This window comes from Borostomias antarcticus (genome assembly GCF_949987555.1).
Source record: "Borostomias antarcticus genome assembly, chromosome: 3".
Taxonomy (NCBI): domain Eukaryota; kingdom Metazoa; phylum Chordata; class Actinopteri; order Stomiiformes; family Stomiidae; genus Borostomias; species Borostomias antarcticus.
In genome coordinates this window covers 7,165,354-7,177,595 of record NC_140236.1, presented here as the reverse complement: position 1 = coordinate 7,177,595, position 12,242 = coordinate 7,165,354, and the positions used below count along the sequence as shown (strand labels likewise).

General features: G+C 41.0%; 1 protein-coding gene across 1 annotated transcript; it reads right to left on the bottom strand.

Moving 5' to 3' along the window:
• Window positions 1-2,938: 2,938 nt before the first annotated feature.
• slc25a33 (solute carrier family 25 member 33) lies at window positions 2,939-12,171 on the bottom strand. The gene is made up of 7 exons (XM_084461689.1): window positions 12,034-12,171; window positions 9,708-9,884; window positions 7,782-7,859; window positions 6,766-6,866; window positions 5,738-5,804; window positions 4,809-5,089; window positions 2,939-4,703 (listed from the first exon to the last, which is right to left on the bottom strand). Exons 1-7 carry the CDS (start codon window positions 12,072-12,074, stop codon window positions 4,501-4,503), a joined length of 948 nt encoding a protein of 315 aa, XP_084317815.1. The 5' UTR covers window positions 12,075-12,171; the 3' UTR covers window positions 2,939-4,500.
• Window positions 12,172-12,242: the final 71 nt, after the last annotated feature.

Genomic DNA, 12,242 nt, shown 5'->3' with positions numbered 1-12,242 from the left:
GATCACAGACTTACAGTCTGACAGGAAGCAGCATGTGAAACTGCTCCCCCCAAGGCTGTGTTCTTTCCCCTCTATTATTCTCCCTGTATATATATGAACAGCTGCAGCTCCAGCCACCAGTCTGTCAAGCTCCTGAAGTTTGCAGACGACACCACCCTCATTTGTCTCATCCCTGAGGGCAACGAGTCTGCCTGCCGGTGGAAGATCGACCAGCTGCTGTCCTCATGCGGCCAAAACAACCTGGAGCTCAACGCTCTCAAGACAGTGGAGTTGATTGTAGACTTAAGAAAGAATCCTACCCCCCCACCATCACACTGAATGACTCCCCAGTGACCACTGTTGACTCTTTTCACTTCCTGGACACCATCATCTTCCGTTACTTCAAGTGGGAGCTGTGCATCAGCTCCCTCACCAAAAAAGCACAGCAGACGATGTACTTCCATTGTTCAAGAAATGTAACATGCCAAAGGCAATGATGGTACTCTTTTACACCTCCATCATTGAGTCCATCCTCACCTCCTTCATCACCATCTGGTTCTCAGCCGCTACAGACAAGGACAAGGGAAGACTGCAACGCTGCTGAGAGGGTGACTGGCTGCAGACTGCCATCCCTACAGCACCTGCACACCTCCAGGACCCTAAAACGGGCCGACCCTTCCCATCACGGTCATTATCTCTTTGACCCACTGCCCTCTGGCAGGAGACTGCGGTCTATCAGGGCCAGGTCCACACGCCATAAAAACAGCTTCTTTCCAGCGGCCATCAGACTCATTAACAAGGCTTGTGTCCCCCATACCTCAATGGCACACACACTGCATACATATAACATTGCTGATCTATCACACTACACTGCACACATACACTGTACATTCACCATACTCCATTCTGTACATATTACGTAATTTAAATAAATAAATAAAAAATTAACCTTTATTTCACCAAGTAAAGAAGCTTGAGGTCAAGGAACTTGTTTTTGAGCAACACCTGACCAAAATGGCAGCATTAAAAACAACACGAAACTAAAACAAAGACAGACCAATATAGAACACAGTTGGCCCGAAGACAGAGAACACAGACAGAACAAGGGAGAGATATACATACTGTAGCCAGAGGGAGGAAAGGGGGGGGGGGGTTAAAGGGGATGCTGTGGAAGGAAGGTCAAGTTAGATTAGCATCATACACATGCACCCTTACTACCGCTGACCAATAAACATTATGTAGTAAAGCATTTGCACACTCCCAAATCAGTCATTAAAAAGTCTGTGAGATGAGCTTTAAAATTATGCATTGTTACAAGAGTCTGGAGCTTCAGAGATTTTTGAAGTTCATTCCAGGTAGAGGGAGCAGAGAATATGAAAGCCCTCTTCCCAAACTCAGTGAGAGTTCTAGGGACTGAGGCAGTTAGGCGGGACTGAGGCAGTTAGGCAGTCCTGAGAACGCAAGCTATAAGATGAGGACGATATAAGACAGACAGGACAGGACAGTGCAAATACAAAATGCAGTGTAAAGAAAATACAGTGCAACATACAAAATACGATATAGTATACTGTTAAAAAGGAAGCCTCCCTGTAAAAAAAACAGCTATGTTCAGCCAATGTTCACTTATTGACATTTACAGGACTTTATATGTTTTCAGAATGTGTGAACACCCGATGTGCCAGGAGCATCAACGCCTGCATGAATACACATGGAAAAGCCCTTACAAACAACCTAAAAGGTGAATGACCAGATAGTGTATCTATATGATCCAGTTCAGAATGAGATACTTTTATCACTTATATACCTAGTGCCAGAAATGTTGTCCAAACTATTAAGCTTAAGTATACCATGAATGAATGAGTATGAATGATTCAGTGTATACTGTATGTTGCATGAAAGACATTAGTTTTCAATCAGTTCTGGCCTATGATTTTGTTACAGGTTGTGTAGTACAGAAGTGTACGAGAATTGCCACTAGCTGTACAGAAGAGCTCATTGAAAAGTTCAAGCCTCAGTTAGGTGAGAATGAAGTATTGTGGAACTTAACGTGTGAATATAGAATGATTCCCTCTCTAAACGAGTGTATTCTTCTGTGTAGTGTCACTATATTCCGAATCTTCAATTGTGCCACAGTATGCAGGTATTCATTTTAAATCTCACTAATTTAAAACAGGAAATCAAAATGGAAATACATTAGGTGTTAATAACTGAGCTCTTTCTGACTTTTGTCATCATAGGCAAATTCACTACTGAAATGACAAATTCCTATCTTCACTACTGACTTGATACAAACAGACCAAACTCTTCGGTAATGAAACATTTAGTAGTCATGAATGCTGAGGTACTGTATGTGAAGCGTATTTCATTTAATTGACTTTATCTCTTGTAGTGTGCGTTGGAGACAGACTTGTTTATGTTGCGCGGCCACTCTTCAATGCAGCATCAAAGGTCCTCATGATGGAGGTCTGACATATTATTTTCCCATATTGTATGAGAAATCTGAAACAGATGTTTTAATGTAAAGCTTTTTCATCCTTTTTTCATAAACAATACTCATCCCACTCAGCCTTTGTTCCCTGCTGGCTCACTCATTCCCTAAAAGGCATGATTAACTGCACAGACCACTTCGATGACGATTACACAAAGGAGTTGAGTAAGTTGTTTTCATACAGATTAACTTCAACCTCCCCTGTAAAGGTGTCACTATGTCGATACCTAGGGCCATAGAGTATTCTCAACCATAGTCCCCTTTTGACTGAATCATTCCAGTTTTATGACTGGATTATGCATACTGACATGAATGGGTTATGACACTGCACTCTTTCAACAGAAATTATTGCTGAGAGAGAAATGAGACAGAATTCACAAAGTAAGTTGACATTCTTTATATTAACAATATTAATTTAAAGGGTACATGTATTGACAACACTAATTATTCCACCTCTTTGTGGCAGGGTATTTCACATGCAACAGTAAACCTTTAAAACACTGGGACTATTGTAAAGATTTTTTGGACCAACTTCTTGGTGAGTATCTAATGTGGTACATACAGCACACTCAGTTTAGAGAGTTAGAGATAACTAATAGTGTTTTGATGTTTCTTATCTATTAAAATGTTCAAATGCTTTAGATTTTTCTAGCTTCATCATTTTAAAAAGACGTCAGTACAAAGATATTCAATCAATAAAATACGCTTTTACCCAGCCTATTATTCATATTTTTTATGATTTTAGGTTGAGATTAAATTCTTTAACAACTTTTCCTTCAAGACTTGTTTGTTTAACCCAGAAAGCTATTTTGGCTACAGCTAAATGCTGACTCCATGAGGTAATATACAGTACATTCAAATGATTTTACAGCCCATATGATTTTACTTCATCCTTCACTCGTACGTCATGTTTTGTTTTTTTCAACCAGGGACTTTGAGGTCTGAAGATCTAACTGAAGTGGCGTCACAGAATCTTGTGTAATAAATTATCATCTTATGTTATTTTATGTTTTTGTCATGTGTTATATCAAATAAACTTGACTTGATTAAAAAACTTAAATATAGAATGCATCTATAACATGTTTTTACTTGGAAAATTTCTCATCGGTCCAGTGGTTAAATGTTTGGGCTCCCAAACTTCCCATGCTGAATATCAGTGATTCAGTGATCCCGTTGTACCTTGCTAGCCTGATATCAGACAGAATTTCAGCTCATTACTGAGGTCTTCAATAATCAGTCAACTTCAGTGGAGTGGGCAGATTCGAATTTAAGGACCCAGGTTGGTTCTTGTACCTTGTATAACATTTCCGGCAAATAATATGTAGGCCCAATATATAATATCTAAATGTCACTTTTTCAAACAATTAATCAAACTTTGTTGATGCAGTTTTATTGAGCCACTGGTCAAATATGCATTCAAGTTGTCATATTATTTAAGGTGACTTTCGTTAAACAAATAAAATATAAACCTGTATTATTCATGGAAAATATGATAAATTACTCTGTGACAATTCAAAGTTCAAAATCACTAATATTGTGAATGAATAAACCGAACTATCTGGTCAATATGTGTGTTTGTTGGCTCGCAAGGAACAATTCTATACCTTTACCTAATCTTTTCACGTCATTGAATGAAATGAAATAACCGGCCAGTGATGAATCTTTGTACATTCACCACTGATATGAGTACGATAACAGACAGTAATAACAAATAAAAATACATAATAATTTAGTTAACTTAACAGTACTCGTCTATGCAGATGACCTTTTATCTTGTGTGATAACAAAAAATGTCATAAGTACCGCAATCCTTGAGCATTATTAACACCTTCTAATAACAACATGCTTTCAAAATAAAAATAGGCTTCAGGTCTTTGGATAACAGTACAACCTGCTTCAAATTCCACAAGAGAAACGGTTTATAGCAGTCTGTCAAAAAGTTCATGAGCTGCAATTGCTTTTGCCAAAATGTGCCTTGGGTATCACGGCCCTTTGTCTTCAGTTGACCCAGCCAAACTTCTTCCCCCATGTCTTCATTTAGAAGACTCGCCCATCAAATGGACGATAAGTTCATAGGTAGAAAGGACAATGGCTGTGTTGGGGATCTGTCTGACAAGCTGTGGAATGAGTCCTCTGTAAAAAGCTGCGTAACCTTCCTCTACCGCCACCAATCGTGCCGTCTGGAAGAAATACTTGTATTTGCTTCCCTCTTCTCGCAGTCTTGTACGGATGACCTCTGAAAAAAATAAAATAAAAGTAAATGTGAAACCTAATGTTCAAAATTGCACAACCTTTTGCATTTGTAATTATCCCGACGTTCCCCCACTGATCCGGCGCTTACCGTGTGGGTACGCTATACAGGACGCACAGCCCTTTGAAAAAGCAGCTGCCATCATTAGACCCAGGAAGTCCGACGCTCCTTTCTCCATGTCACTGTTCTGCAAGGTGCAGCGGCGCTCCGCCAGGCGTTTCTTCAGCGTCTCGTAGATGAGGAAGCAGATCATGGTCTCCGAGATGCCGGCGTAAGACGCGGTCAGGCCTCGGTAGAAACCCCTCATCCCTTCAGTTTTGTAAACATAGCGGGCGCACTGCAGTGCATTCATCTTCTTCTCTCCTCGTGCTCTGGAGGTGGTGGGGGGGGGTGGGGTTACACATCAGATCATAGATTTTATTTAAGGTCACTACCGGTATATGCATGCTTCATTTTCCGTTTTTGCACACAGACAACAGTGAACTTCGTTTTAACTCTCTTAATTTACCCTTGGGTGGCATTAAACTTTAATTTCTTAACTACATTTATTTTTCTCTTCATTTACTTTTATATAGTTCAGCAAATGTTTCCTTAAACATTAACTACTTAATCTACTCTCAGTGATAACCTGCCTGTAATGGAGGACAACTACTCATTGGGTTAAAATATTCTGGTTTGCATTGACATACTTGCTGTCCATTTGACCTCTCATGAAACTACTGGTCGGTGCTCTTGACTGAGCAAATATAGACCCTTCGTTTCGACCCACCAAGGTACGTCAGCATGAGTATTTATGGACTACGGTCACCTGTTAAATCATGTGCAATGTGTAACCCAAGGACAGTGCTGCTAACGTCACTGCTGCCAAAGGTTATGTTACACATGTAATATAACCTTTGACAGCGATGACGTGAGCAATTGTCGACCAATCCAGTGACAACCATACAGTATATTGGAATATGTAGGAATTAGTTTAATGTACATTAAAAGAAATAGGAACGAATTATGGATGTACACACTTTTTTTCCAACTGCATCCTGGTCTTAACCATCCAGATGGGGTTCATCAGGGAATTTGTAACAAAGGCTGAGACAAGGAAGAGAAACAACAAAGAAAGTCAAGTAAAATGCTTTGTCAGGGCAGCATACTGTACATGGATGTTATGAGCTAATACACTACAAAGACAGGTGTTCAGAGCACTGCCATTGTTGTCCTCAAACTGTGTGCGAATCTAAAAACCACAATTCTATGTTTTACGATTAGGAATCGATGTACAGATTTTTTTTAAATCTGTTGTTATTTTTTAGCACCAGTCACTCATACTGTAAAGGATGCATTTTTGGTTGCTGGTTAGCAATGCTAGTTCTAATGTAAGCACTAGCATACCTCTGCGAACTCATAAATAATCATCCAAAGAGTATAAATAACTCCAATGTTTCATGTCCGTCAGTGAAGAGACTTAGAATGATATACCTGTCAATCCATTTTGTTTTTGTGCATTGGTTTAACTATTGTACGTTAATTGGTCGCTGACTCGCTGCATGTTTTGTTGGTTCTGCGTTTGTGTTCCACAGTTCCACACATACAAGAGTTGTATGCAACATACTGTACAACTGTCAATTAACACATCATTAAACCTGATGCAAAAATAGCATTCTAAGACTATTAAAAAATAGACACAAAGTATTGAATTATTTGGAGGATAATTTACATGACGTTGCAAAGGTATACTAGTGCCGTCTTTAAAACTCACTAGCATTGCTAACTGAAGAAAAATGCTAACGGCGTCTTTTCTCAAGTATGGGCGAAATGAATTGTAGTTGTGGAGTTGAAGTGTTTGGATGAGTCTATATGACCTTTGTGTAATCATCTATTACTGCAGTTAAATGGGAGGGGTGCATTAAAATTTTTAATTCGACATCTATAAGACAGAATCTAAGACGATCAAGATTCGAGAATCATTTTGTAATCGAATCGTGACCACCCCCCCCCCCCCCCCGCAGTTGTGCACCAATAAGAGTCGTATACTGTAAGGACACCGTCTCACCTGCCACGCCAGCCGAGGACATGTGCACAGCACCACTGTTAGGAACGAAGACACCGTTGAAAACCTCTTTTGATTTCGAGTAGGCAGCAAAATAGATAGCTCTGCAAAGCAAATTAGTTGGGTGTTATAATCTGGGGGGGACAAAAAACATCTATGTATTTTTAATACAGGAGTGTGGTTTCACAGCCTCCGTGTGTTTATGTAATCAACATGTCAGCTGCAGTAAGTCTGACAGAGTGTGTCCAGATCAGTCTGTTCCCTGCTGCCTGACCTCTGCTGCTGTGCTTCTGGAACAGCCTGTGTGTCACAGCACCAGGCATCAAAATGGGCTGAATAAGCACTGGGCTCCACAGATGAACCTGGAGCTATTCTGAATATGGGGCCTTTGGAAGCTGGGCAATGGGGGAGAGGGACAACCAAGCCACTTGTGTTATTCCTCATACTGGGTATAGTACAACCATATGTTATTCCTCCTACAGTACAGTACAACCAAGTCTGGCACTAAGATAGCCTGTGAGGAAATACTGTACACATGATTAACAATGCCTTTGTTAATGCTTACAGGGAATTCTAGAACAAGGGTGAAAGTCTAAAATATGCCCTGTGAAGCAACCATCATAAAATGCTCAATACTGTTTTCTGATAAAAAAAAAAGGTTTCGTTGTTGTTGTTCTGGGCTGTTTTCTGACCCATTTTAATTACCCCTGCTCTCCTGGATACACTGACATCCGCAAATATTACCCCGTCGGATGGTTTCTTAACAGTGCTGCACTGATAACGAAGCATGTTCATGTAACTAGAGGAAAAGGTCAGGTCTTAGATGCCTTCCTGCTGTTTAGATATCTTATTTTCTTCTGGACTTTTATTGCACATACTATCAGTAAGTGGTGTATTAGTATCCACAGGGTGTTACATTGGGGGGGGGGGGGGGGGTGTAAATATAGTGCAAACGTGCTCTTCTACCAAAAGCACCTTTTTCAAATGCAAAGTGTACTGAGATTGGAGATCGAGGTTACCTTGAAGGAGCCACACCGACTAGATTTGGCCCTAAGCCACGGAAAAGAGATCTTGGTCCCTCTTTTTCTAGAATTGACCTGAAATTAAATAAATAAAAAACAGCAATTTCAATATAAATACAACAATGGTTAACTGAACAACATGTTTATTTATCTGACTTCTCATGGACGTTGTATTCAACAACCAGCCCTGTGTCTAGTAACGGAGGCTAACGGAGGCTGAGCACACAGGTGTAATTGGCTGCTTTATCTCTTGAATCAACCCAAACATTGCCCCCGGACAGCCCCCGCCCTGACAATTAAAGTTTGTTTTGGAGGGCTGTTTGTACCCTGTAGAGAGGACCATGAACTCCGGCTCCTCTCGGGTTTGACGTATCACACGGGGGACGTGATCACAAACACACACGCGCATTAGTTATAACTAGAGCACGACCTTTATTCCACAACCAGGCATGGCGCCAGCTTGGGGGTAGTGGATAGCTAATGCATAAATTAAGATCTGTAAGTAACACCTGTGACCCGGTACCATTCGCACCCTTTTCTTCCCCCCTATCACTTAGCACCTCTTTTCAAACAGTGTTTAATGCTTAATGCTTCCAGGAGGTTTCTCACTAATGAATAGAAGAAAGGTCCTGGAAATGCCCTGAGGTGTGATTAAAACTTATAGGGCCTGAATATCATTAAGTGACAAAGTATGGTGATACTGAGCTAGTTTTGTATTGGATCGTCAAAAACCTGGGCTATGCCCAAAAAATTTAGAACAATACTACAAAAAAGCTTAAATGCATGCAATTCTGAGCAGCATGGGGAAATAACATTTGCTTAAATTGTATTAAAAATAAAAAAAATAAAAAACGTAAACTTTTATATATATTAGGCTATTTCTTAAATAACAAGGCTAAACTTCAACACTTTGCATGCAACATCCCAAACTCCAAAGTAGTCAGTCAAGGTCAGCTATTAAAATTGCAAACCGTTTCTACCAACTGCTCAGCTGACTCCAGTCTAGACCGGTTCAGCCAACGGGCCCAAACCCTTGAAGTGTGTAATATGAGCCTGAGATAGGGTAGTCTCACAGCCTCATACTGAACCGCTTCTACCTCCTGTTCAGCTTTGCTCACTGTGGCTACCTTGCCCAAAATGGGCCTCAGGATGATCCCACCAGTGCCACAGGCCCATTTTTTCAGAATCAGAATTGGTTTGTTGCCATGCAGTTTTTCAATGTACTAGGAATTTGCTTTCGGTCATGGAGACATTGGATAGGGTACACATAACCTTACATAAGCATCCTGGTAGTAAAAGTATTCCCCTTCTCTACTGGGCATCATTACAGCTGGTAAAGAGCGCTTCACCAGATACTATGGGCTTAATCTCCTCATTTTATGTAACACGGGATTAGTGGCTCTCACATGGATGGATGACATCAGCAGGGAGAGAGTGTTCTCAAAATAATCTCCCTGGTCAGACTAGAAGGGGAACCACTATGGAGTTTATAAAACTCTTCCCCTAAAACGTTGTTTTATTACTTGGCCTGTTGTGCCACCACATCTGACAAGCCCAAACAACATCTCTATGACAATAGAGATCCCAAAGGATGTAGACAGGACACCGATTAGCAGTTAACCACCACTGCAGTACTATCATCTACAGTATATCATTTACCTTCTCTCTTCTCTTCTCCAACTGCAATGCTGTAAAATGGAATATCCTCTCAGGGTGCTGACCCTAGGCACCTGGCTCGTGTGTTGATTTCTATCAACGTTTGCTTATCTGTTTTACTGTGTTGCCAGAGTACAAAAGGCAAATTTCCATGTAATGTAAATAGACAATAACGTTTTGTTATCTTAAAATATTCAATGCACAAGTGGTCCAAGCAGGGCATGGATGGAGTCAACACTACAATACCAGGAAGAGCAGGCAGCTTACCGTAAGACCTGCAGCAGGCCAGGCGAAACCGGCCCTGGTCGGATGACTCCAGTGCCGCTGAGCGTGCCCAGATGGACCTGGAAGATGGGCCTGAGGCTAGCGAGACCGGAGGACTGCAACCGTGTCTTCAGCACCTCCAGGGGGCAGGTCACGATGGCTCCCACCGTACCACTACATCTGAACACACAACACACAGATGAAAGAGCTCAGGGTGAGCTATAAAAAAGTAATCACAAAAGCTACTCCAATGTATATTATCTATGATAGTGTCTAATCATTTGCGTTGATGATAAGAGACATACAGTAATAACAACGTACTGCCCCGTTCAGCACCCCAGGGATTTGTTCTCACGCAAATCTTTGGATGAGGAATTCATTTTTCCATGAAGAGGTAGATCTGGCTATGTGCTATGATCTTATATGGTTATGGTCGTCTCGTTCCTCGGCCGTAAAAAATAAACCATTCATCTTTACCATCACAGACCTCAATGGAGAACATAAGCAGTCTACAACCTTCGCAAAGACAAGCTTAGAAGAGAGAGGTAGATTAGTCTAAGCCTGCCTAATATTGTGTGTCTGAAGGGCCAATGTCAAGTAAGACAAGCAAGCAATGCCTAGGTGTTGACTAGATCTCCACTCACTGGTCATGCGGCCAGGCTATCTAATGGGGTAAAAACAACTGTGTGAGGGGGACTAGATATGAGTTAGGCGACACTGCATATTTTGTATAACCCTACTTGACAGGCAGCTGTGCAGACTGCAGAACGAAAACGAGTTAGGCAACAGCAAGATCTGTTGTGTCAATGTGGTGTTCTCACCCAAGAAAAACATGAATCAGCTCTACACCTAATGATTTTTAGTGTGTGCAATAAAACATACAACCACCAATATCTGTTGTCAGCAGTCTGCTCAACAAGTGCATAACAATTGCCTGTTGGTTAGATTCTTGAGATCTCAGTATGATGACTGTTACCCTGATGTTTGATATAGGCTTACATGTCTGGTGTGAGTTTTGTCCTGACTGTGAGATAATCTGCCAGCAAATGTAAGTAAGTAAGTAATGTAAGTAAGTATGGGCTGCCTTTGTGCCCTTTCACCAGATATACTGTTTATGAGGTTAGTGTAACTAGTACAAACTATCATTCATCCTCTCATAGTGGTAAACCATCTAATATATGGTTTAAGATGTGTTGATGCATGCCTTAAAGTTTAAAGGTGTCAAATCAATGCTACGGTAAAATAATACCTAATAATAAAAGGATATCATCCTTTACCATAATACTGTGTTACTAAAATGTCAAAACGTGTCAAAGGATGACCTTCAAAACCTCAGATTATTGGTTAGTCACGGAGAGCAGCACCATGCTTATCTGTTATAACCATGTGTGAACTGTAAATTCACGGTTATCCAGCCCAAAAATGTTGTTTTATAATAATTTGATATGAGCTTATAAAATAACTTTACGTTATCATAAACTGATATCACAAGATAGCTAGCTACAACAGGCTACATGTGCTAGCTAGCTTATAGAGCATTGTAAAAGCTAACGTCAGCTATCAAGGGAGGACATGTTCTAGGGTCAGACTAGGAACGTATGCCACTTGCCAGGCATCTGAACAATCGGGCTAGCTAGCTACATACGCGAGCTAATTAACGTTAGGTTCATCACACACAATATGAATCGTATGTCCTATGTCCATTCATATCATATCAGCTTTACTGTATGATATTATGACATCGAGATAACTAGAAACACTAACATGGCACGCGTAACATTCAACTAGACTACGTAGTCCCTCGCTTAGTGTTAGCTAGCACTACCGCAATGAATGTTAACGTGAGCTAGCTAGATACCCACGAGCGGCGTCCTTAGTCTTGTTTCGCGTAACTAGCTAGCCTAGCTAACGTTAGCTAGCACGTTCGGCATGTAGTGGATAACCAATTTTAGATTGCCAGCTGCGTCTATTTAACGCAATAACTTTAGGTAACATTACTTGGGAAAACTGGAGGCCATCAGCAAAACATTTCCATTTAAATAATGTGAACAATGTTCAATAGCCAGGTAAGTGAGCCGTGTTGCTACCACACTAGCTATGGCTAGGTGGCTCTATACATAATGAGAGCAGTTCGTTAACATGCAGCTACTACTGAAGAAACCAGTTCTTCGGTTTTAGCAAACCGTCATGTAATGTAACTAGTTATCTCGTAAACAGCGAACCCCTGATGCAGCCAGTGGGTAACCTAGCTAGCTCTCAGTGCTAGCTAGCAATGTCTTTCTTGCACGTAACGTTAACGTTAGTGTTAGAATGAATCAAAAACACTTACCCCCCTGCGAAGAGATGCATTAGTGTGTCTTTTTGTGCCATTTTCAAACGATCAACATACTCTTCTTGTGCCTCTTCTGAACGTTAGCTAGTATGGCTAGAGGGGACAGCTGTTCTATGGTCCACCCGGCTTTTGACTGACTCCTGCGCAGAATCTAAAATGCGAACCATGGTGTGAGCACTGAGTCATGGGGGCTGGTAAGGGGCGTT